Source organism: Chrysemys picta, chromosome 2 (genome assembly GCF_011386835.1).
Source record: "Chrysemys picta bellii isolate R12L10 chromosome 2, ASM1138683v2, whole genome shotgun sequence".
Classification (NCBI taxonomy): Eukaryota; Metazoa; Chordata; order Testudines; family Emydidae; genus Chrysemys; species Chrysemys picta.
In genome coordinates, this window is record NC_088792.1 from 279,203,932 (window position 1) to 279,230,722 (window position 26,791).

The 26,791-nt window shown below is 44.1% G+C and overlaps 1 protein-coding gene across 3 annotated transcripts in view; it reads right to left on the reverse strand.

Annotated features, from left to right (window-relative positions):
- COL22A1 (collagen type XXII alpha 1 chain) overlaps nt 1-26,791 on the reverse strand; it is a 311,922-nt gene that overhangs the window by 201,145 nt on the left and 83,986 nt on the right. For all 3 annotated transcript variants that reach the window (XM_065586243.1, XM_024102639.3, XM_024102638.3), the window contains exon 4: nt 10,384-10,458. In XM_065586243.1, the coding sequence (XP_065442315.1) occupies nt 10,384-10,458 (75 nt within the window). The remainder of the gene's footprint in view (nt 1-10,383; nt 10,459-26,791) is intronic.

The window sequence follows — 26,791 nt, forward strand, 5'->3', positions numbered from 1 at the left end:
TGATGTTCGTGCTGCTGCAGCTTCACCGTTCCGGGGCCTGAGCAGGTGTGTCGGCTCAAGCTGCAATTACACCCAATGACGGCAGTCTAGACACACCCTGCTTCACTGTGTGATTTTGGGGATGTTGCATTTGTGCCTCAGTTGCCTCATCTGTAAAATGTGACTATTATTTCCCTACCTCGCATGGTTTTCAGGAGAGGAGAGGTCCCCAAATGTTGGCAAATCTGGTGGAGATCCATCCTATCACTTCAAAGCTCTTTACATTCCAAGTTTTACGCTGGAATATTCTGATCAGCTACGGGTTAGTAAATAAGTGGTTAGTGATCACATCTGGTGCGACACACCGTCTACCATGACCTATTATAGGTATAACAGTGGGTGGGGAGAGGGAAGGGGAAACAGACTGGACAGTGCCTATATAAATTGCTAGCTACCTCCTTGCCACATGTGTGTGGTGTAGCTGCCAACCATTGTGTTTGTGCATCGACTCTCTGCAGCCAGGGATCTGTTACAGACCTCCATCGCTATTCTAGTGTATCCCACTTGCCTCCCCAGGGGATTGCCTAAGACGACTAGGATATCGGCAATTTCCAATGCGGAGTGCAAAGGGCGGGTAAAAACAGATGTCACACCAGGACCCCCTGAACAATGAGATGAACAACGTTGCACTGCAGTCAACTTTGCATCAGCCAGCTGTGGCTTTTCTCCTCAAGGAGCCCTGGTATGCATGCTCCTCTTCCCGGCTTCCAGGGCATGTTGCAGTGTCAAATATAAATAGTTTGAGTAATATTATAATTAGCTGGTGAGTCACTGGCATCTTTGGAATTCAAACCCTATGCTGCTGACCACTGGACACCAGAGAAGCGCTGACAGTCAATCCCAGCCATCGCTGTCTGTAATTGTAGGCTACTGGGTTTACCGTCTTGTATTGCTTCTGCAGCACAACGCCCAAACATCCTTTACTGAGTTATAAATAAGTGGAGATTACAATACACGGTGTTTGGCTTGTTTGTGCCCAGGGATTTCAGTTGTGGGGAAGAGAGTCTCCAATTAGGCTGCTGTGGTCAGTACTAGAGTACAATCCAGAAAGCTGACAGCCTGGATGGTCCTCTGCAATGCCACTACAGCACAGAGTGCTTTCACTTACACAGGAATTGGGGTTAATTAATTCTTAAAATGCCATTGGGATCTTTGGTATTCAGGCGCATGTATCTTCTCTTCCCTTGCAGATTGCCCTTGCTGGCCAGCATATGATCACTTAGTTCAGGACTGTTTCCTCCAAAATGTGGCTAATTCTTGGGACTGTTATTTAACCCAATTTTTTTTTCTCTAGACTGTCCAGATGTCATAGATTCCTAAATTCCTAGGGTGCCAATCTGATCATCTAGCCTGACCTCTTGTCATCGGCAGCTGCGGCGGTAATCCCTCGAGGTCGAAGATGATTACTTTCACGGGTTTTATTTTTTATGAGTCCTTTGGTAACTGAGGAGTCCGATCCTTGAGCCGCAGGCTTGTTAGCAAACATTGCAGGTGGCTTTGGAAGCCAGGGTTGGGCCACAATTGCTGCATGACAGTCGCCTGTCCTTTCTTTTCTGGTGTCTTTCTGAGGCCAGGGCAAGGCGATTTTCCTCAAAAGTGTCGGAGAAAAACTGAGTTCTCACAAAAGAGAACATTGCTTCTCTGACAAGTCTTCACCAGTTAACCTTATCCTGGGCGACTGTCCCCCGGTGTGTGGTGTCGATGCCACATCTCTTGATGTTTATCTTGAGAATGTCTTTAAAGTGTTTCTTTTGGCCTTCCTGTTTCTCTTCTCCTTCGGTAAGTTGTACGCTTACCAAAACAATTGCTGTACACGCATCAGGCAGGTGCACCTCAGCTGGTGCTGGATAATCAGGGACTCAACACTGAACATGTTGGCATCTGTGAGGACACTGACATTACTGCAACGATCCTCCCACTTTATGTTGAGGATCTTCCGAAGAAAGTGCTGGTGCTGGTGTTCCAGATTTTTCAGGTGCTTTCTATAGGTCACCCAAGTCTCACAGCCATAGAGGAGAGTTGGGATTACCACAGTTTTATAAATTAAAAGTCTAGTGTGTTTTCTGATGTTGTGATGGCTGAACACCCGGAGAGACAGTCTGCCAAAGCCAAGGCTGGCACAGTGAATTTTGTGCTGAATCTCGACATCTATGTCTGCCCTCTGTGAGAGATGGCTGCCAAAATAGGCAAAGTGTTCTACATTTTCCAGCTCTTCTTTGTCGATATAGATTTTCCTTGACCGGGAGCTGGCCAGTGGAGAACTTTTGTTTTGCCGATGTTCAGATTTAGCCCTAGACTTTTGTAAGCTTCAGAAAAGCAACTAAGGGCTGTTTGTGGATCCTCCTTTGAGTGTGCAACTACAGGAGAATCATCTGCGTACTGGAGTTTGGTTATTGTTGCCGATATTACTTTAGTTCTGGCACAGGGACGAGAAAGGTTGAAGAGGTTGCCGTCAGTCTGATATGGGATGCCAATGCCCTGTGGTAGACGGTTTGGGGTTAATGTTTTCATAGCTGCTAAGAAAATGGAGAAAAGCATGGATGCCATTACACAACCTTGTTTCATGCCAGTTCAGATGACAAAGGGCTCAGAGGTAGAGCCACTGCACAGGATGGAGGCAGTCATCTGATTGTGGAGGAGTCTTACAATGGTGATACATTTGCTTGGGCAGCCAAACTTTGACATGATTTTCCACAGAGCCTCACGGTTGACAGCGTCGAAGGCTTTGGTCAGATCGATAAAGGCCATATTCAGCTCCAGGTGTTGTTCTTGACATTTTTCCTGAATCTGCCTGGCTGTGAAAATCATGTCAGTGGTACCTCCTGATGGTCTGAAGCCGCGCTGGGACTCTAGACGTACTTCCTCTGCAACAGGGAGCAGGCGATTCAGTAAGGTTCTAGCAAGAATCTTCCCAGCAATGGAGAGGAGAGCAATGCCTCGATAGTTGCCACAGTTGGCCCTGTCTCCCTTTTTGAAAATGGTGACAATGTTAGTGTTCCGTAAGTCAGCGGGGATTTCTTTGGTGCGCCAGATTTTGAGGAGCAGGAAATGAAGCTAGTTAGTGTTTCTCCCCCCACTTTGAGTCCTTCAGCTGGTACGTCATCAGGACCTGGTGCTTTATTGTTCTTCATTTGATTAATTGCTTTGCAGAGCTCCTCCGGTGACCTCTTATATAACACAGAACATAGAACTTTATCAAAAGAATTCCTGTGTGAACTGAAAGCAGCCAATTATCTCTTAAGAATTTAGTTGAGCATTTATTGTTGTGGATAAGTGTAATTAATTAATGTATGATGGATAGGTTTAAGCAGGATAGGATCAGATGAGAATAAGGTTGACAAGCATTTATAAGTGATGAGTGTGTATTAAGTATATAAGCAAAGTAAGGCCATAATGCAAAGTTTTTATGCTGAAGTCTGTAAGATTTCATCTTAGCCATGTTAGTCTTTGGGCCTAAAGAGGGTGACATAAGTAGGTGACCCAGGAATGACCCTGTAACAGTAAAGTTACAAGATTACTGTAAAGAATATGCCAATGGGTGATGGTTGGGAAAATATGCCACAATATACCTGTCTAGACTGCAAGTCACTCAATCGTAACATCATGAGAAATTCTGCTGTCACCTCAGGTTACCGTGGGGACATGCATATGTAGATGCTAATGAGAATAAGGGGAACAAAGAGCACAACCTATGAAAAGAAAAGCATCCCAAAATTCATGGGGTGTGGAAGTACAGGTAAGGAAAAAGGAGTTGACACCCTTATGCATACGTATGAGCCTTAGTAGGCATAAGTGTTTCTCAGAATAAAAGGTGTTGCCCGGCCTGCATGCTAGGGGGAAGAAACGCCCGGGGACATGCCAGGATGACAACCATGGATGATGAAGATGATGAGGAGAATAATGACTGACACTGCGGGGGGAAGAGAGAGGGGTCTCCCAGCAGGAGATGAGTGTGACACCGGTCATAGGGTTAAACACCTCACACTCTCTCTCTATCTGCTGCTGTATTTTTAGTATTTGTTGGATTCTTTTTATCTGCTTAGTGAATTTGTTAATAAGGGAAACCGTAATAAACAGGAATTGTTTCTCATTTGCTCTTAGGGTCTCTTAAAACTAATTTGCTGCTGTAACTCTAAGGAGACTAAATCTTTAACCAATGCAATCTAAGACATTGGTTCTCAACCAGGGAACCCTGGGGGGGGATCTGTGGCTCCCTGGGGGGGGGGGGGGGGCTGCGAGCAGGTTTCAGGGGGTCCATGAAGCATTGCCAGCGTTAAACTGTCTGGGGACCAGGGCAGAAAGCCAAAGCTTAAGGCCACTGTGGTGGGGCTGAAGTCCCAGCAACTTACCTTTGCGGGGCTCCCTGTGGTGTGGGGTCATGGGCAACTGCCCTGCTTGCTGTCCCCTAACACCAGCCCTGAGTTTTATATGCAGAAAAACAGTTGTTTTGGCACAGGTGGGCTGTAGAGTTTTTATAGCATTTGGGGTGGGGATGAGAAAGAGAAATGTTGAGAGCCCTAAGAGATTAATCAGTAATCAATTAATTCACCCATATATCTGTAAGGCTATAGAGAGCATATCTTTTAAAAAAACATCCAATCTTGATTTTAAAAGCCACAAACCTTGGTAAATTACTCCAATTATTAATTATCCCCACTGTTAAAAATGTATACGGTACCTTATTTCCACTGTGAATTTGTCTAGCTTCAGCTTTCACTTTCAGATTTCATTGGGCTGATCCAGTATCCTGCAGGCCAACTTAGACTATATTAAATGGTCCAAAACCAAGTTTTGGAGCTGCAAGAAGCCCCTTCATTTGGTAAGATCGGTTGCATGTGCCAGTGTGTTGTGATATGATGATGATGATGATGCATCATAATGGGCCAGAGCCATGTCATCATATTACATCACAAAGTTGCTGTGTGTGGCAGGGAGCTATGCCTCCCTAGGCTGTGACTCTGTCAGATGCCCCAAGGAAACAGGGTCAGGGCTAGGCAATATTTAGATGGACTGAGTATGACAGTCGGGAATTCCAAAATTTCACTTTTGACTCTAACAACTTAGGACAAGTCACATAAGCTCTCTTGTCTCCGTTTCCCTCTCTGTAAAATAAGAACACTACGTATCCACCGCACAGGGATGGTGTGCGAATTGTTTCATGTTTATACATTGCCTAAAAAATACGAAGTGCTGTTAAATCCCTTGACACATACTGTAATAGATGTTTGCCCTAGTGTCCTGATCTGAGCCCATTCCTTTTTCCTAAATGCCCGTTGCATTTTCTATCATGCCTGTCTTCTTTACTTCCTGGACTAAAGTAAAGAAATTGGGGGGGATAGCTCAGTGGTTTGAGCATTGGCCTGCTAAACCCAGGGTTGTGAGTTCAATCCTTGAGGGGGCTGTTTAGGGATCTGGGGCAAAAATCTGTCTGGGGATTGGTCCTGCTTTGAGCAGGGGGTTGGACTAAATGACCTCCTGAGGTCCCTTCCAACTCTGATATTCTATGACTTCAAACAAGTGTCATGAGCGGTTACTGTGCTCTGTTAAACAGCAGTGGTGTATCGTCTCCAGTTTCTCTCACTGCTTTCCTTTGTTTGTTACCTTCCCTCATCTTATCCTGTTTGTTTGTATGGCAGCCTTCATTGAATGCTGCTGCAAAAAATTATCATCATTGAAACCAGGGGTCTCAAAGTCCTGGCCCACAGGCCATCTGTGGCCCGAGAACCTCCCCACTGCAGCCTGCGGGGGAGAGACACAGGCAGACACGCTGCTGGCAATGTCTACTGCAGGTGCCTCCCCCCGCAATTCCCATTAGCTGGGGAAGAGGAACAGAGATACTATCATTAGTTGCCGGGCAGAGTCAGCCATGGAGGCAGCGTCACTCTGTTCAACGATGAATATAAACAAGTCAAAATACCGAACACAACTATCTGATGCACACCTTGCTGCAATCCTGAAGGTTTCAATTGCTCAGTCACTGAGGCCAAACATCAACAAACTGACAGAACTGAAGCATTGCCAGGTGTCTGGCAAACACTAAAAACTCTCTGGCAGGCGAAGAATTGTATAAAGTTGTATGACAGTTTTATTATTTCTAAGAAATTCAAAATAAAAAATACAATATAAACGTTTTCTTTTCTGAACACCATCTTCAGTGAAATTATTGGCCTACTGGGAGGATTTGAGGACTGGCCCTGGCTCTAAGGTAAATTGAGTTTGAGACCCCTGATTTAAACGTAACTGGCCTGATCTCTTTTCCAAGTCCCGCACCCCACAGCCATTGGGGTAGGTTGATCTGTTGGGATTTCACACTGAATCATGACCTGCTGTTCCTGTGCTCAGACAAATCTCTGTTTCCCCTCAGTTTATTGGATCACAGACACTTAAGTTCGTTAAAGACGTGAGGTCACTGCATAATGCATTGTTATGGGTCTACCTTTCAGGCCTGCCGTTGATGGTGTTCTGTGCAACAGTTGTATGTGTTGTCCTATGCACTTACTAAGAGTGCAATGTGCAATAAAAAGATGATAAAAAATTCCCAAAATGCATTTGTTTCCATCCTCCTCCTCCTTAATTCCATTACTCCCCTCCCACACACCTGCACATACCAGAGACAGAAGGGAAGGCAGAGGTGTTGTGCTTTAGTACAGTTATACAGGGCCTTTGTCACCTCAGAGTTAGATTTGTTGTAATGTTCTCTGTGTGGGGCTGCACTTTGGGACCCTTCCGAAGCTGAAGTTAGTTCAGAATGTGGCTTTCTTAAGCACATTACACCAGGATCAGCACTGGCTGCCGATAATTTTCCAGATGGAATGCAAGGTGCTGATGTTAACCTACAAACAGGAGCGCCGGTAGCCATTTTGGCGCCCTAGGCAGCGGAAGGTCCCGCCCCCAAAATGGCACCCCCGACAGAGGCGGCGGAAGGTCCCGCCCCCAAAATACCGACGACGACCATGGCAGCCGGATGTTCGGCCGCCACGGTCACCGCTCCCCAAATGTCAGCGCCCTAGGCGTCCGCCTAGATCACCTAATGGGTTGCGCCGGCCCTGCTTACAAAGCCCTAAACAATTTGGGATCTGGTTACCAAAGAGGCAGTCTCTTTCCCTAGGCCATTCTACCATGGTTGAATTCTGCAGAGATGCTAGAGCTGGCATTCTCTCATAAGTGTGAGAGATCTGGTGGACTGTACCCCACTGAAACACAATCATCCATAGGATACAACAGCAACACCATACAATAGTTCAGAAGAGGAAATAAAGAATACCACAGCCACGAAATCTGCCAGGGTAGTTTTGGAAGGCAGGATGTTGTTTTTGACATTGATGTTTGTGCAGGACGCTAGGGCTTGCACTCTAATCTTGCAAAAATTGCTAGGGGATCCTTAATGACCAGTAAGGACAGCACATTCGTCTTATGTCCTGGGTGGATTGATTTAAATCCGCAGGCAGGAAACTTTGATTTAAATAGACTTTAATCTTGTTTTGCATTTGTAATTTTTAGTTATTTTCCTAAAGAAAAGTTGATTCTCATTGGTTGGTACAAATTGTTACTATCTGCTAGCCAGAAGGACACACTATGGCTATAAAAACCACAAGGAGTCCGGTGGCACCTTAAAGACTAACAGATTTATTTGGGCTTAAGCTTTCATGGGTAAAAAGCCTCACTTCTTCAGGAGTACTCCCTTCTCTTCATGTATCATTATATAATGCCTGCATCTGTAACTTTCACTCCATGCATCTGAAGAAGTGGGTTTTTTACCCACGAAAGCTTATGCCCAAATAAATCTGTTAGCCCTTAAGGTGCCACCGGACTCCTTGTTGTTTTTGTGGACACACACTAACAGGGCTACCCCCTGATACATGACACCACTATGGCTATACACATTTATTTAAGTAGTTTTATAGATTAACATACATTTATTCCGATTGTTAATTTTTAAATTTTTTATTGTGTTAGAAAATGTTAAATGTATTTCTTATTTACTAGAAGATGATTATCTTTTTAGTCATGATCTGGGTCAAGCTGCCTTTTGATGGAAATTTGGAATTCAATTAAAACGCACAAAAAGCATTTTCAATGTGTTTTTATTAGTTAAATAAAACGACCTTAAATGTGATAGATACAAAAGTGAAAAAAAAATTATCAAAACATGTTCTGCATTTATTTATGAATTAAACAAAGGAAGTTAGTGAACTGATCTGATTGTTGTCACCACGTCCTTCAAGATTTTAGAACCAGTAGCTCTCCTTTCACACTCAGTTTTATTCAGATATTGGAAGAGGAAAACAAACTTTGCTGCCTTTTCCATCCCAATTTGTTTCTCAACTTCAAATGAACTAGTAATTTCACTGGACTAGTTGAATAAACTGAAATGAAGAAAATGTTCAGTCTGCACCTACAGAAGAGACCTCTGCCAGGGGTGCTGGAACAATTTTTATAGTGGCAGTGCTGAGAGCCATTGAACCAAACTGTAAACCCTGTATCTGATGGAAACCACTTCAAGCCAGGAGTTGTGGTAGCACCTCCAGCACCCCTAGCTCCAGCACCCCTAGCTCCAGCACCTATGACCCCTGCTGTGAAAAGCTGGTTTAGCATTTCAACAAGCTCGGGTTCCTGGTGCTTAGCCAGTGACTTCCTCTAGTTCCCTGATCTGACTTTCTTTAAAATGTGGCAGCAAACATATACTGCTTGAATATTATTATTTTTATTTCATTTCAATGATTTTTAATACAAGTTTAGGCCTTAACTTGTGCTGTCAGAATTTCAAAATTTAATTTTAAATGGGTTGCTTTTTAAAAGGAAAAAATGTATTTAATTTAAATAAAAATCAGATTGGATTTTTTTAAATCACTGATTTTTATCCACCCTGCTTACGTCTAATCTGCCTCCAACAGCACAGTGACCCCTAGCCCAGTGCTGGAACGTTATTAGTCCAGTAATGTCCCCTCTCTTGAATCACAGTAAAAGCAAGGAATCCTTGTGGCTTCAGAGCATGAAAAGCTGTCTAGTAACTTCTAAGAATTACCTTGTATTAGGAAAAGAGCTAGAAATTGCTGTAATCCCTGACTTTAACAATCCGGTTGTGAAGTCACTATACAGTATTGACAACCTTTTAACTTTAGATTTAGGAGATAAATATTGACCTAGTAAATGACTGTCCTGTGCTATCAATCTGGCTGGAAGAACTAAGTCATCTGTCATCGGTGAAGTGGAAATGCGAGATACTGATTTACTGCCAGTCAGAGAGAGATGAGCAAAAGGAGAGTTAACATTGAAAACCAACTTCATTTTACCTGGGAACTACTGCAATGAGCCCAAAGTGATAGATAAAAGGGATGTTTCACTTTTTCAGTGCTCAACATTGAAAAGTCATGAAAGGGAAGGGTGAGTTTTATTAAACAAGAGACCCACCATACCAGTCAGATACATACTGAAGGACATGTGCTGCCATTTACAAAACCTGTGTGTTGGGATGGATTATCCAGCTGATACTACATAGGGGACGGGTGCTAATCCTCTGGCTCATTATAAGCAATATCTTACACTGGGAACAGTCTAATTTAGTATCAGTGGGGGTACTGGCAGAGACAATGCCAGCGCGGGTGCCAGAATAGAGCCCTGTCAAATTTAAAATTCATGCCAGAACAGATGTATGGGGAATTCCCTTCTAGAGGAGTCCACAGAACAGGAAGGATGCTGTCACCCTGTGTTGACAGAGGTCTAGCCGAAACCCCACCATTATGGATACAAGCAGCCTGAAAATGGCACAGTCTGAGCTGACACCTCTCCAATAGGAATCCTCAGATGAAATGAGCATCAATGACTACCGGGGCTGTCAAATCCTGTACCCTTCCCCCCATGCCACCTCCAACTTCAGCCCATGCTAGTGGCCTCCAAAGCTGTGACCAGACTTCTTGGTTTAGACAGAAACATTCCAGGAATTCTCCTGATGGCCCAGTTTTCAATTACAGGAGTTCATGACACCACGGGTAAGCTATAAAGGACGTATAAATTATGCTCACCTGTGACAGAATCAGTCCCACAGCTGGCTGAAAAGAGATACCAGAACTCCCAGAAAAGCTGTAATGTCACTAGCCCTGCTATTCCCTAAATCAACTATACTCACTCCATAGCAAATGAGTCAACTAATAGGTCTCTTCCAGCATTGCTGCTTCCAATATATCTATATCTATATATATCTATATATCACTGGATATATGTTACATTAAGGAAATGCCAAGAGGCAGGGAAACCATGACAAAGTCAGAACATTTCAGTAGGACCTACACTATTATGTTATTAAAATTCACAGAGGCACTGCAGAAGAGAGGTCTCTGGGATTACCTGGGATTTCATCAGTCTCTCCATTGGTGTGTTTAAATCGATCTCCTTCCACATGGACATTTGGACACAGCACATCTACAAAAAACAAGAATAAAAAAGCAATGATTATAAATGGAAGCTTGGTCACTCAATGGAAAATTATATAAATATAAGCAGTATCTATCTATCCCACTGGAATATTCCCCATGGCATATGAAATATAGATGCCAAAATTCGAACCACCTTCCAGTCAGTAAAAACTTTATTATGGTTGTTATTTGTATTATGGTAGTGCTTCCAGGACCTGGCTGAGATTGGGGCACTGTACAAACATTGAGTAAGAGACAGTTCCTGCTCCAAAGAGTTTAATATCTAAACAGACCCAGGTTCCCATCATCTCGTATCTCAATTACTGCACCATCCTCTTTTCTCTGGTCTTGACGAGTGGATTCAGAATGCTGCTGCGACGATCATTTTCCTAGCCTGTTGCTTTGATCATGTTACCCTTCCCTTTGCTTTCTTCCTCTAGCTCCCCGTTCTTGATCACATCAGCTACTTGGCTTCACTTTCGAGGCCCTTCATGGCCTATCCCCATCCTACTTATCTTCTCTCATTCACTGTCAAGCTGTCAACTCCTGCCTCTGTTCAGCCCAGTTCCATCGCCCATCTGTTAAATTTTCAAACAAGCACCCAAGTTGCCCCTCATGAATGGGAGAAGCTCCCCATAAACATCCACAAATCTACCTCAATATCCTCCTTCAACACCCTCCTTGAAACTCTCCTTTGTGGTGAAGCCTACAGGAAACTTGACAGTGGTTAGGCTGTTGATGTGCTGAGACCACTGCCTATCACTGTCTCATTGTTTTCTTGTACTTCCCTATCTGTCCATCTGTATCTATTTGTTGTCTCTTGTCTTATATTGGATTGTAAGCTCTTTGGGGGGTAGGTACAGTGCTTAGCACAACAGGGTCCTTGTTCAAGACAGAGGCTCCTAGGTAATGCTACAGTAATACAAATAACAAACAGAGACTCGCCAAAGGTCACAGAGCAGGTCTGTGGCAGGAACAGAAAAAGAACCCAGTCTCCTGAACCTCAGTCCAGTACCATATCCACTGGCTACCTCACCTCCAAAAAATTGAGCGTTAACTAATTTCCCAATGCGCCTTTATTTTGCTCATCCACAAAGCACTGCTGAGCACAATGAAGATTTGGAATACCACTCCCAGGTAAGCCAAGTGTCAAATAGCATTTGATAAAAATCACACTAATACCCAACCTTTGTCCAACATTTTTCAAGTTCCAAATTGGTGTCAACTTGATCTTTGGGTCCATCCATCTGTGTACACTAGTGCCTGCCTACCTACCTCTTTCCTATCATAGATCTAAAGTAACTTTTTAATTTATATTTTGTTTTCCTAGATCAATAGCTAATTTCACACTTCTAAACAATGGGACATATGGCTCAAGGAGTCTGTTTAATGAGAATATGAAAAATGTGCACACCAGACTGTGCATTAGAAACCGCACTACTATTTTTCATTCCATACTTTAATGTTCAGCCAGGTGGGAATCTAACACAGATACTATTCCTTCATCCGCACCAGATGTATGCATAACAATAAACACATCCCCTGGTCTTCCACTGTTATAATTCCATCCTCATATGTCTTTCCCCGCACCTTTTGCTGATTATTAACCACTGCTGCATTACAACATGCATCGTTTCAATGATTTGATTGTTAAGGAAGGGACCTGTCTTTTCTGTTTGTCCATAAAAAGGTATACTCAATTTCGGAGTGATACAGATAAAAAACATGATCAGCATTATTGATTTCAGCGGCAGAGGTTACTATACACTTGTTCCCTAAAGGAAGCCAAACCCATTATGAAATGGACAAAATGTACATTCTAGAACAGGCACCGCAAACAGTCCCTCATATTATTATGATATCTCTTAGCAGTCATTAATGTACAATGGACGTCACCACAAAGCATAATCATCTTATTGGTAAGTCTATCTTGGGACTGCAGCACTGATCCAAGATCAGAATTGTAAGGCAGTAGATTTGCTACTGACAATCACACTTGTTTATGTGTTCCCCTTTTGGGATGCTTTTTTATTCAATACATGGTCTTCTCCATTAATCCTGCTCTGGAACAAGAGTAACACAATTAACGGAAAGAGGGATGGATGAACTGATCTGGGTAAGAGAACTCCCCGAACCTTTCATCATAGCTTGACCCATTCCGTTTTGTTATGGGTTTTTTGATCCAAAAACCTTCAGTTCACTTTTTTAAAAAGTTTCAGGCACTTTGGTCTCTGGATAGAAGCAAAAGGCCCCCAAACTCCAAAACAAGCTGTTCTTGTGACCTTTCCAACCCAAACTGAAACAGCAAATTCCAGAAAACTCACAAGGGCACCTTATATTCCCAATTTTGCTGATAAATAGCAGAAAAACATCCCACAAAACCAAAATACTAGAAAACGTGCTGTTATCCTGAGCAGCATTAAAATGAACCAGCTGATGGCATTTCCGCTACAGTACCTCCCTTGGCCATCTGTTCCACAGCCTAGGAAGTTGTTCCATATATCAAGACAAAATTTTACATTGCTCAATTTTGTTGCTTCTTTCCTAGTGAGACACACCTCTTTATTACCTTAAGAATTCCTCATCTCCTTGGAGCCAGTCCTTCCTTCATTTCCACAGATCCACCTCTCAGCAACTTCACCGAGGGTATGTCTCTACTACCCGTCAGATCGCCAGACAGCAATCGATCCAGCAGGGGTCAATTTATCGCGTCTAGTCTAGATGCGATAAATCGACCCCCGAGTGCTCTCACGTCAACTCCGGTACTCCACCAGGGCGAGAAGCACAGGTGGAGTCAATGGGGGAGAGTCAGCGGTCAACTTACCGCAGTGAAAACACCGCGGTGAGTAGATCTAAGTACGTGGACTTCAGCTATGTTATTCACATAGCTGAAGTTGTGTAACTTAGCTCGACGCCCCCCTCCTCACCCCAGTGTAAACCAGGCCTGAGAGTTGCACCTGTGTAACAGATTAGAACTTGCTGTTTGTACCTTTCAACTATTTGCAGATGGCTTAAATTTCCTCTTTACCCTTTCATCATAATTTAGCCAAACAATACATGTTTAGGGCCAGACTCTGATCCCAATTACATCAGTGTAAATCTGTGGTCATTTAGTTTACTTCAGTGGATTATACCAGTGTAAATGGGAGCAGAATTTGGCCACTGTATCTTTTATTAATTGCCTTCTTATGCAATCAACCCCAATCCTTTAATTACTCTGCTGTCTCATCAGGACAGATATATTCTCCTGTAACTATCCTTAATTTTTTTTAACTAATGAGCTACTAGCTCTGAACAAAGTAGCACTGAAGGTTTTATCATCTAGGCTTTTTGAATCAAAGCTTCCAGTCTCAGTATACAGGTATCTATGAGTTTACTGGCTGTACTGAACATTTCTCCACTATAGAGATATCAAGGTACGCACCTAACCTTCTAAAAAGCCTTCTTCCACCATGCACTTGTCTTGGAGTAAAAGCTGACACAAATTTATGGGGGAGGTGATCTTCAGTTGTCCCGAAGTGTTAGCCAGCTGTGACAGAATACACCCCCATATTCACAGCCTAAACACTATTGTAATAATCTTTGTACAAAGAATGCCTTGCAAGATATCATTTGAAAACTCATAATTTGCTGGCCAGGTAAAATATGTGTGACAACCTTGTATGTGAAGTTATAAGAGTCCCCTGTTTGGTGTTATTAACATATGCTCCAAATCCCACAGTCCTGCCCAAACGGATGTTGGCAAACAGGTCTGACCTAAACAAAGGAAGGTGTGCTTACTTTAATTTGCATTTAAGCAGTAAACAGAATCATCAGGCAAAAAGAGGAGACAAAGGAAGCTCAAATAGGTGAAAAAAACCCAGCAGGGAACATCCTTCCACATAGGCCTTGTCTACACTACCAAGTTTTGATACCAAAAACTGCCTTTTGTTGACCAAACAGTGAACACGTGCACACTGCGATGAGAGTTTTCTTAGGGAAAATGCCCTGTTTGGCAACAAAATACATCCACCCCAACAAGAGACTTATGTCTTTTTCCTCTACGTTTTTATCGACAAAGTGCCAGTGCGGACACCATGCTTGATTTCATCACTTTAATTGGCCTCCAGGAGGTGTCCCACAATGCCCATCCTGACCGTTGTGGTCAGCAGTGTGAACTCTACTGCCCTGCAGTCAGGTAAACAACCATTGGCCCCTCCCACTTAGAAGCCCTGGGAATTTTTGAAATTCCATTTCCTGCTAGCTCGGCGTGGAGAGGTCTCATTGCATCTTCCCAAGTGACCATGGTGCTACCAATACATGCACAGGCACGTTAATAATTTCCTTACTAAAATATAAGGCCCCAAATGTAACCATTGCCTACTAGGAACACTAACATTGAAGCACCTCTGACAGAGATATACATTACTGGTGCTGGTTGTCAAAGTGCTGCCTCAAAGCCTCCCTGATTCAAATTGCCCTCCTCTGGGCCCCTCTGATAGCCCAGGTATCTGGCTGCTCAAAATCAGCGGCCAAGCACTCTGCCTCAGCACTCCATCCCTGAACAAGCCTTTCACACTTAGCTTCACAGAGATCATGCAATGTCCAGCACGTGGCTATGATCATGGGAATATTATCCTCATTAAAGTCTAACCTGCCATAAAGGTATCGCCAGTGCACTTTTAATCTGCCAAAGGCACATTCAACTCTCATCCGGCACCTACTCAGCCTGTTGTTGAACCACTCCTTACTACTGTCCCGGTGTCCCATGTAAGGTTTCATGAGTCACAGGTATAAGGGGTATGCTGGGTTTCCCAGGATCACTATGCACATTTCAACATCCCCCACTGTAATCTTCTGGTTTGGAAAGAAAGTCCCCGCTTTCAGCTTTCTGTACAGGCTGATGTTCCTGAAGATGCATGCGTCATGCTCCTTCCCGGACCACCCTGCATTGATGTCAGTGAAACGCCCCCAGTGATCCACAAGCACCTGCAACATCATGGAGAAATATCCCTTTCTATTGATGTACTCTGTCGCAAGACGCTCTGGTGCCAAAATTGGAATGTGTGTGCCATCTATCGCCCCTCCACAGTTAGGGAAACCCATTTCTGCAAAGCCGTCCACTATTTCATGCACATTTCTCAGAGTCACTATCCTTTGTAACAAGATGCGATTTATTGCCCTGCAGACTTGCATTAACGAAGCCTCAACGGTCAACTTCCCCAGTCCAAATTGATTCACGACCGACTGGTAGGAATCTGGAGTCACCAGCTTACACACAGCAATTGCCACGTGCTTCTCTACTGAGAGGGCAGATCTCATTCTGGTATCCTTGCACCGCAGGTCTGGGGCGAGCTCTGCACACAGTTCCAGGAATGTGGCTTTCTGCATCCAAAAGTTCTGTAGCCACTGCTCTTCATCCCGCACCTGCATGACAACACAATCCCACCATTCAGTGCTTGTTTCCCGAGCCCCAAAGCAACAGTGTACCCTATGCATCTGCTTTGTGAATGCCAAAAGCAATCTGAGGTTGCTCCTATCCATATCATGCAGAATGTCGGGTGCCTGCAAGTCTTCTTCTGTTAGGAACTTCACGATTAACTGCACTGCCATCCGTGATGTCTTCATGAAATTTAACAGAGCATAGGAGAGCAGTGCGGGATACACCCCTTCTCACAAAGATGCCAGGGTGTACAGCAAAGAAAGGCCGTTGCAAAAATGCCGCAAAAGAAAGCCGGAAGCCCATGGAGTGCTGGGACAGAAAGCAATGCATCATGGGACATTTAGCATGGTCCCAAGATGCGCCGCAGTCTGCTCCACCTTCCCACAACACCTAGCAACAGATGGTGTCGAGCTGGACTGTGGGATAGGTACTCACAGTGCACTGCTCACGCTGTCGATGATGGTGCCCCCAATGTGGACATGATTTGCTGACAGAGGGAGCACGTGTGAACATGAAATTCCGATTTTTATGACGTTGACTTTTGGATGTCAACATTACTTTGGTCGACAAACTTGGCAGTGTGGACATGGCCTTTGCCAGTCTTGTCTGCAGAGATTGTAAGCTCCACGGGGCACAGACTGTGTATGTACAGTGCCTAGCACAATCTGGTCCTGATCTTGGGGTCTCTAGCCTCTACTATAATACAAATAAAAATAGGGCTAGACCCTCAGCTGTCAATGGAGCTAAATGGATTTACAGCAACTAAAGATCTGGCTCCTAAAGTTTATTTTTAGCCTCGTTCTTAAAAAAGAAAATGGAGATGGAAAAACCCTTTCCTTGCTCTGAGGGACAGAAACTATTTCTTCCTGGGATGGGGGAAGAAGACAGGGAGAGCTGGGGAAAGCAAACACCTGTCTAAGACACCTCCTGACTTACAAATGGAGCACATTTGATACAGAATCCATGAGACACCCCCAACATGGAACCATGAAGTCTTATTTCCATAGCAGAATGGCACTTTAATGGATGAACACGTGTGCAGCTAATGCAAATTACAGTACTATGCCCCACCTGCAACGATGCTCTCAGGCTGCCAGTACCCCTGAGTGGGTTACTTTGTAATTATTACAGCTTAAAAATGAGTTACTTCGTAATTATTATGGTTTCCTCTGAGGCAAAGTTCCTGGGTTTGGTCTTTGACTCCCGCCGAGGTGAAGTTAATACTCCCCTTCATAACATACATTTGACTGTCAAGCACCACGTCCTTATCTCTCAGAACAACCTTTGAAGGGGCCAATATGGTACTTGATTTGAACGAATAAAGAGGGAAGAAAAATAGGAGGCGAGAGAGAGAGGCAGAGGAGAGGTCATCCCCATGGAAACATATCAGACTCTCATATAGTTTACAGTGCTCTTTGCAGCATAGTTCCAAGATTTTGTGGCCTTTAATTAACTGGGAAGGTTACAAGCAGAGCTAGTTGAAGTGTTTGTTGCAAAAAAATTATTTGATGGAAGCTTAGCCTTTTTTCTGTGTGCATAATTGTCCCAGCCAAACAGGCCAGAACTAATATCAACTGGTCAATTATTCTATTCTTATGACTGTCATTTTCCTCACAAGGGACTGGGCTTTTCTCCTATAGGCAAAGGTGCTCTCTCAAAGTGCCGTACATTTCTCTTGCTGGACTCAAAACTCCCTGCCCTTCCAACATGAAATTCCCTTTTGATAACAATACTCAGCAGCACTTCTCTCTCTCCCTCTTAGTTGTGTGTATATCCGATTCTCAGTACAACATGACATCCTGCAGGGCTTCGTGTACTGCTGTTGAAATACCGAAACAACAGGCTGTGAATAAAGCAGGTTAAGACTAACCAGGAAATCTGACACCTTCCTCCCTTCCCTTCCCTTCAAACTAAAAAGACCTCCCCTGACAGGGTAAATAAGACTCTTAAGGAAAACACTACCAGCCCAAACCTTCACTACTTGCTGCAGGGCACGACCAAGTCCTTAGCCCTTCCTGGGCCACAGCCCTGTGTCCAGGGTCTGGGTGACCTTTCTCCCCAGTTGTAGCTAGCATTTGCCTCTATTTCTCTCAGGGGCCACAAACATTCCTCCACCATCTGGTTGCAGGGGTCTCAGAATGCTACCTCGAGGTGGCACCATTGAGGCACAGAGGAGCCAATGTCCAACCTCTCACATGGGTTCCATCCCTGAGGTCTTAAACTATGAAGTGCTAACAACTCCCACCACAAACATTGGCTTCTCTCTTCACTCCAGACTGCTTCCTGTGCTGGCTTCCTTCTTAGGAACTCATCCGGAGGCTTCTATAACTTAGAAGGCAGTATCTCATCGATGTGCCACTCTTCAATGCCCCAGAGAACTTCAACATTGACACACCTTCAGAATGGACAGACTGGAAACAATATGTTGCAAGATTTCACATTGCTACCAAGCTCCACAAAGAAGCTGGAGATATACAGGTATCTTTAATTTATGCTATGGGGAAACATGCAGAGCGTATCTTTAAACTTGATGACTTTACTGGAGACAGTCACAAAGATGACTATGAAAGGGTTCTGGCTATGTCTGATGCATAGTTTATACCTCATAGAAATATGGTTTATGACAGCATTTTTTAACCATAGAATTCAAGGACCAGGAGAGAATGTTGAATGTTTTATAAGACCTATGCATACATTGGCTGAAAACTGATTTTGTGAATGCAAAAAACAAAAACATCAGAGACAGGCTGGTTATTGGGGTAAGAGATAAAAACCTGGCACAATACTTCCAATGGAAAAGAGACCTAACTCTACACACAACTGTTCAAATAGCAAAGCAGTCTGAGCTGGTGAGACAGCAAAACCAAGAGCAACTGGCCAAACCTGAAAAACAAGAAACTAGTTTAGAGGTAGTAAAGAAACTCAGCATGACTGTTAAATGTCATTATCATAAACTCCTGAGGCAAGGAGAGAGAATCCTAGGGTACGAGGGACAAATTCCAGCTTACATGCACAAGGTGTGGAAAAAGTCATATCCCAATAGATGATGCACATCCAGCAAGAGAGACATGGTATAATAAATGCATGAAATATGGACATTTTGCTGCTGTTTGCTACAACAAAGCAGTCAGGAAGTTAACTCATATCACAGACAATCAAGAGCCATTGTTTCTGGGATCTACCACGTGTGATGATAAAAAGCCTGTCTGCAGCGTGAAACTGAATATTCATGGCAAGACTATTGACTTTAAAATTGACTCTGGAGCTGATGTCACAATCATCTGAGAAGGGACATACCATTTTCCTTTAACCACTCTCAATGCTGAAGTCAAGTGACTAGCCCTGGAAGTATTCTGAACCGAATGGGCCAGTCCACCACAGAAAAAATGTATAAAGACAAAAGCTATGCTTTCAGAGTATCTGTGATCAAAGGACCACAGACCAACAACAGTCTCCGCTGCAGTGTGGCAATCACGATGGGCCTAATGAGACAGGTGTAAGAACTCAATGGAGGATTTGATGATATTGGATTTTTTAATACAACTCAACTTGAAAGAGAATGCTGAACCATACAGTGAACAAACACCCCTATCAGAGAGACTTTGGAAGAGACGAGGTGCAGATGTATGCGTATTCAGAAGACATCATTACTTGGTCACAGTGGTCTATTTTCCCAGGTATATAGAAATAATGTACTTGAAAGACATAACGTGCTGCCGTGTTATCAAGAAACTGAAGTGCAATTTTGCTCACTTCAGTATTCCAGAACAACTAGTAATGGACAATGGATCATAATTCACTGAGCAGACAGGGCCGGCTCTAGGTTTTTTGCTGCCCCAAGCAAAAAGTTTTTTGGCTGGCCCCCACCCCAGCCCTGGGCTCTCCCACTCCCCCTTCCCCCAACTGTACCCTCCTGCTGCCCCAGCCCTGGGTCACTGGTAACTCGCTCCCAGGGTGGGTCATTCAGCAGGAATTTTGGATGTGCACAGAACACAGACAGGATTGGTTCCCATATGGTTACAGAACTGCAGTAAAGTGGAACAATTTTCAGCTTGTGTGATTGGAGGATATCTGGATGCATATTATAAGACTGTCCTACATAAATGAGGAAAAGTTGAGGTGCCTTTATTATTCTTTTGTTCCATTCTTTGTTTCTATGGGGAATGCACTATCACAATCTTCTTTTTAAACAAATAAAACTAAAACTTAAAAAAAAGAGAAAGCAATGGCTGTTGAAATAACAATTCCAGTTCTAATAACCACTGGGAAGCATTTCTTGCTCAATTTATTCTACTTTTTCTACAGCAAGTTACAGTGGATGAGTATATTTGATTTGGGAGAAATGAAGTAACAGCCGCCCAAACTGAGCTTGAGCACTCCTGAATTTTGAGGTGTTCAAATCTGGAGGGCAGGTGCTAGTTTCCCTTTCTGAATATTAGCTATATCTGGAGAGGAAAAGTCAATTTCTGCTTCCATGGCTCAGAAGTGGAAATCCTCCTAAGTGCCTGGTACTGTATCTAAAGCTGCCCAGGTCCAGAGCCTCCTCTCCCTTACTTTTCATTTTAAATTCTAGTGGGATCCACATACCTCCCCTGCTAGACTTCAGACAGAGAGGTGCATTGTCCATTTAGTCCCCCCAATTCCTTCTTTGGGGGAAGAGGCTGGGGCAGCAGGGGGTGTGGGTGGGGGCCAGAGCTGGAGCGGCAGGGGCTGGGGGGGGGGGGAAGAGCCCAGGACTGGGGCTGCAGGGGGTGTGGGCGGGGGAGAGTCCAGGGCTGGGGCAGCAGGGAGTGCAGGTGGGGGCCAGAGCTAGGGTTGCAGGGGGTGTGGGCGGGAGAGAGTCCAGGGCTGGGGGAGCAGGAGGTGCGGATAGGGGCTAGAGATGGGGCAGCTGGGGATGGAGGGGGGGAGGGAGGGGAAAGAGCCCAGGTCTGGGGCGGCAGGGGTGTGGGCAGGGGAAAGTCCAGGGCTGGGGCAGCAGGAGGGTGCAGGTGGGGGCCAGAGCTAGGGCAGCAGGGGGTGTGGGCGGGGGGGGGGGAAGCCCAGGGCGGGGGGGGGGGGGGAGGCAGCAAAAAACCTAGAGCTGGCTCTGTTCCTACCATTCACAGCAAGCTGCAGATTTCAGTTCCATACTGCTTTCCCACACCCCTTCCTGTTGCTAGTGGCCAAAGGAATGCTGGGGAATGTAGTTCTTTCCCTGCTCCAGGGCTGGCTCTATAGGCAGGGAGCTAACCAAGGAACTACAGCTCCCAGGGCTCCCTGTTGGTTCTCAGCTCCCATGCTGGATTCTTGCGCCCCTTGCAAATCTGCCGCCCCAAGCACCTGCTTGCTTTGCTGGTGCCTAGAGCCAGCCCTGGCAGCAGAATTTAAGTCATTCCAAACAAAATATGATTTTGATCATATTACCAGCAGCCTACATTACTCACAAGCAGATGGAGAATCTGAAAGAGCTTTACTGACAACCAAGGAAATCCTACAAATGGAAGAGCCACTCCTTACTCTTCTGAGTTACAGATCAACACCAATAGCAGCTACTGGATAGAGTCCAGCACAACTCCTGATGAGAAGACAACTCAGAATCTTTTCCGAAGTTGAAACAATAGTTCTATCTCCAAAGTTGCCAGACATCAACAGAGCAGCCAATCCGGATAAAAAGGCTAAAGGAGTTTATAAACACTTTTACAAAACACAACACTCATAGAACTGTTGGGAATAGAACCTGATCACCATGTTCATGTCAAATCGGACAGAGAAAAAGGATGGACAACTTCAGCTGTCACGAACAAAAGAAATGCAGTGCTCCGATCACATGTAATCAAGACCAACGGTAGAGAGTTCAACAGAATCCGTCCACATCTACAGTTTGTCCCTCAGAAAGATCAACAGAGCAGAACAAGAAGACAACTCAAAGATCACAAACTGATTACAGCCAGTCATGGCAACTAAAGATCAGCCAGATGACCAAGTTGTTATGCATGTGGATCATGTAATTAGAAAACCAGTATGACACTTTCATACTGACATTGTAAATAACTTAAAGGGGGAAATGTAATGGAATGCTAAACTGTGTTACACTGTTTGGCCACTAGGTGGCACTGTGCACAATATACCTTATTTAAGTTAACTTTAGCCATACCTGGCAGAGCATTAAAGGATCTTACCATGAATACACTTGGTAGAGAACAGTGGTTCTCAAACTGAGGGTCGGGACTCTTCAGGGGGTTGTGAGGTGATTACATGGGGGGGTCACGAGCTGTCAACCTCCACCCCAAACCCCGCTTTGCCTCCAGCATTTATAATGGTGTTAAATATATTAAAAAATGGATTTAATTTATAAGGGTGGGGGGTCACACTCAGAGGCTAGCTATGTGAAAGGGGTCACCGGTACAAAAGTTTGAGAGCCACTGGTATAGAAGTACATGCAGCATGTCCCATCTGTCTCCACCCAAGATAAGAGCTCAAATGTTCAACGAAGAAAAAAAGTCTAGTTTTCACTTCTCAGCGGTAAAATGACTCAGGCTGGCACAAAAGCAGGGAGTACTTTCCACAGTTTAGCCTGCTTTAAATTACTGGGAATGGGCAAACAATGATATTGACTGAGTCTCTAGCTATAAAATACTAAGCCTGCAGGTTAACAGCCTGGCCACTTGCGTCCAAAAGAACTGAGTGACAATCTGGCAGTACATCAATCAGTGCCAGCTGGCGTTTAAGTGCGATTTCCAGAGGTGGCATTAGAGGAAAGGCAGAACAACAGCTGTTATTCTGCATCCTTTATCCAAGATGGGAGGCAAATGTGATCATTGTCATCAACAAACAAGAAATCCACTTGCAACAGTGTTGTCAATAAACACTAAATCAAACCTTGTATGAATGTCTCAATCCTTTATACAACTCCTTGGAAATGCTCTGCAGAGTTGGGTGTCTAATACAGATGACAAGTGCCAGAAAGAAATAAAATCTGTACTGAAACCAACTTGGGTAGCCAAAGCTAAACTCCAACTAGCTCTTAAATGTCCAAACAGAACAGTCTGTAGAACAGAAGAATAGATGCATCTTGTTTCAAAACCAGCCAATCCCTGTTACCCATCTACAAGGGAAACCAGTTTCCTAAAGTCATCTGCGCTACAGCACTCTCCCTGGGCTTTTCAGATTCATACAGTTTAAAGCCAGAAGGGATCATTTGACCTCCTGTATTGAGAGAGGCCATTAAATTTCCCCCAGTTACCCCTGTATTGAGCTCAATAACTTGTGTTTTGACTAAAGCATTACTTTTGTTTGGCTAAAATAAAAATGTCTTCCGGAAAGGCATTCAGTGTTGACCTGAAGACATTAAGAAATGGAGAATCCACTAGTTCCTCTGGTAGATTGTTCCAAAGATTAAACAATCACGCTGTTAAAAATGTGTGCCTTATTTGTCATTTGAATTTGGCTGGCTTCAGTTTCCAGCCATTAGTTCTTTCTTTGCCTTTTGCTACTAGATTAAAGAGCCCTTGAGCCCCCGAGCATTTTATCCCCATAAAGGAATTTATACACTGTAATCGAGTCAATCTTCTTTTGGATAACCTAAACAGATTGAGCTATATATAACTGCATTCGGCAGCTGTTTGAATGGGCCCACTTACCAAGCAATTGAGATTGCTCTGTACGACTGCCCTAGACTCATTATCTGACAACCCTTGTGTCAGCCACAAATTTTAACAGCAGTGATTTTATATTTACCCCCCCATCATTGGTGTAAATGCTGAAAAGCATCAGGACAAGGCCCAATCCCTGCACAGCCTCCTGAGTAACATCCCCCCTTGCATGAGGATCTCCCTACTGCTAACTACCTGTTGAGATATATCCAGTTCTTAATCCACTTAACATGTGCTCTGTTGATATTGTATGGTGTTAATGCTGTGATACTAAGACAACACCTAACAAAAGTCTATGCATATTACATCTCCACGGTTACCTTTATCAAACAAACTTGTAATCTCCTTAAAGAATGAAATGATGCTTGTTTGACATGACCTATTTTTCATAAAACCATGTTGGCTAGCATTAATTTTATTCCTATCTTTTAATTCTTTATTAATTGAATTCCATATCAGTTTTTCCATTTTTTCCCCTGGGATTGATGTTAGCTAACTAGCCTATAGTTACCCGGGTCATCCTGCTTGCCATTTCTGAATATTGCACAACATTAGCACCTTCCAGTCTTCCCCAGTATTCCAAGATTTATGAAAAAATAACATCAGCGAGCCAGCTCTTTTAGGAATCTTGGATACAATTTATTCAGGGTTGCTAAAGATGACTGCTTTCTTTCTTAGGATGGTTGAAGAACCTCTCTTGGTAGCTGCTTATTTCATACTGCAAGGACTGTCATCAGTTATTTCCCTGTAGCTTTCTCTTCTAATCCTCCAGAGACAGGTTCCTCCAGAGTTGATTCATCAACCATTTGATAACGTTTGATACTTTTACCTGGGTTTAATGCCTCCTGGTTCTCTTTCTTCTCTTGGTCACAAATCTCCAAATCATTCAAAACCATTTTTGGCTCATCCATTAATGATATCCCATGTGGTCCTGATACAACCCTAAGCCAGCACTCTATTCAGAGTCTGTTTGGGGCCTCTCTGGACCGCTGCAGGGGTGCAAAATTGAGAGGGTATAAGAATACCCCATCCATGCCTATGTCTTTCCACCCCATCTCTCTATGTTCCCCATCCTAGAATGCCCTCTGCAACTGAGCGGTTCCTGGCATAGAAGACCCTTGCAACAGTGTATTCCCCAAGCAAGTGAAAAAGGGAAACAATGAGGAAATATAGGGGAAATTATGAGTCTGACCTTGTTTGCTGGTTATTCAGCGTAGCAGATAAATGGCTGCAGTACTTCTGTGGAGAAGCACTCAGTGAATTTAAAATTCTGTAGTGCTCTGAGCATGTTGGGTGTCCCCAGTGCCTAAGGATGTTGTGTACGCTGAGTTTCTCTCAAAAATGGCTCATCAGATCTGAGCTCTACATATGCCTATTAGCATCATTACTAATAATTATTATAAAGGAGGGTACATCACAAGAGTGGGAATACGAAAAAGATAATTTTTGCTCACACTCAAGTCTATGGATAATTGAAAACAGACACAACCCAACCCCTCCCCCCCCCCAAAGAAACTGAGAAGGCTATGTGTAGTGCTCAAGAACTTCTTATCATACTTATTTTATAAACAGTCTCTCACTGGTCCTTAATAGCTGACCAGCTATTTATCAAAATAAAACAAATCCATAGGCCACGTTTCAACCCTGCTTAAGTGGCTCTTCACAGGCAACCTGGAAAGATGCCCATGAATAAACTTTCCATCCAAGCTTTTCTCAGCTGACTTGTGGTCTGCAAGACTGTTCCCACCGCTCTTGCTGGTCGTAGAAAGGATTTTTGCCAGCAGGAACCCCAAACGCCTTCCCTCCTTCTTCTAGAAAGTTCTCTTAGCAGTCCAAGTTTCTGGCCAATCAATGCTGCAACCCTGCTTTCCCACAGCAGAATTGAAGCCATACACCATCCTCTCATAGCAATGTCCATAGGCCAATTCTTCCATCACCTGAAAGGTGCCCTGAGAAAAGGACATGGAACGGTAGCTCTGATTTCTGAGGAACCCTTTATATGTTGCCTAGGAGATAAGTCCATTGCAGTCAACAAGACTGTGATATCATCTGTCTTTCAAAAGGCTACTTCAAGGAATGGTGTAATACGTTGGCGGCTAATAGAATTTAGGATCCAGATGTAAATGAGGTTTATATTTCTCCCATACTATAACAACTCTGGATATTCTTATTGCCCATATAAATGGGCAATCCTGTTTTTATATCCGGCTAAACAGAACCTTTAATCTAGCAAATAAAAACGTAGTAAGATCCACTGGCACCTAGACAAACCCAGACTACCAATAAGGCACCTTTTTTTAAAGCGTGTGGGTAAATAACCAGTTGAACAGCTTACCTAGGGACACGGTGGACTCTCCATCCCTTGCCATCTTTAAATCAATATTGGAAGTCTTTCTAAAGGGTCTCTGTGAGGGGGTGTACCAGGTCCTTTGAAGCCCACTTCTGGAGGCCTCGTGGTCCTACCACACACTGCCCCAGAAAAGAAGCAGTGAAGGTGGGTCCTCCAGGCCAGCCTAGAAAGGCTGCATGGAAGCAGCCAATCAGAGCACAGCAGGCTCAGCTAAAAGGAGCTGGGGGGCCTGAGCAGGTCAGTTCCTGGGTGGGACCAGAAGGGTGAGGAAGGGCTGGGGAAGTGGTGTAAGACCCAAAGAGGGGATAAAACTCTTAGAAGCCTAAGAAAAGGGACTAGATTAATGGGGACCAACAGGGGCTGAAGTGAGAAGGCACCCATAGGAAGGAGGAGCTGCGTCCAACTTGAGCCAGGGAATTGGAAGACGTTTGTTTGTTTGTGTCTTGGACTTGAGTACCCTGGAAGGGCTTTGTCCATTTTAGACTGTGTGACTTGGCTGGAAGCCTGAGCCACTGAAGACCTGCCCAGCCAGGATAACAGCCAATGGGGCACTGGGAGCAGAGAAAATGAGAGCATGGTTGCACCCAGCGGACAGGAGGTGTTTACAAGAAGTAAGTGCACCCCTCAGTCTGCTATAGCTCAACCCATAGTTATGGGCTTGATCCAGGGAATCCTCAGTGAAATTCTATAACCAATGTTATTGCATGAGGTCAGACTGGACAATCATAATGGTCTTTCTGCCTTAAATTCTATTATTCCAGTTCTACTCTCGTAAGTGCGAGTTGCTGAAAGGTGCTCCTCCTCCAGGCTGCCAGTCAAAGCAGTCATTTTTTAAACAACCTTTCCTAAACAAGGCATTCTGTTGGGACATTTGGTTAAGATGCAGGATTGTGTCTATTACAATGATACTTGACTGTGCTCGGGATAGCAAAGT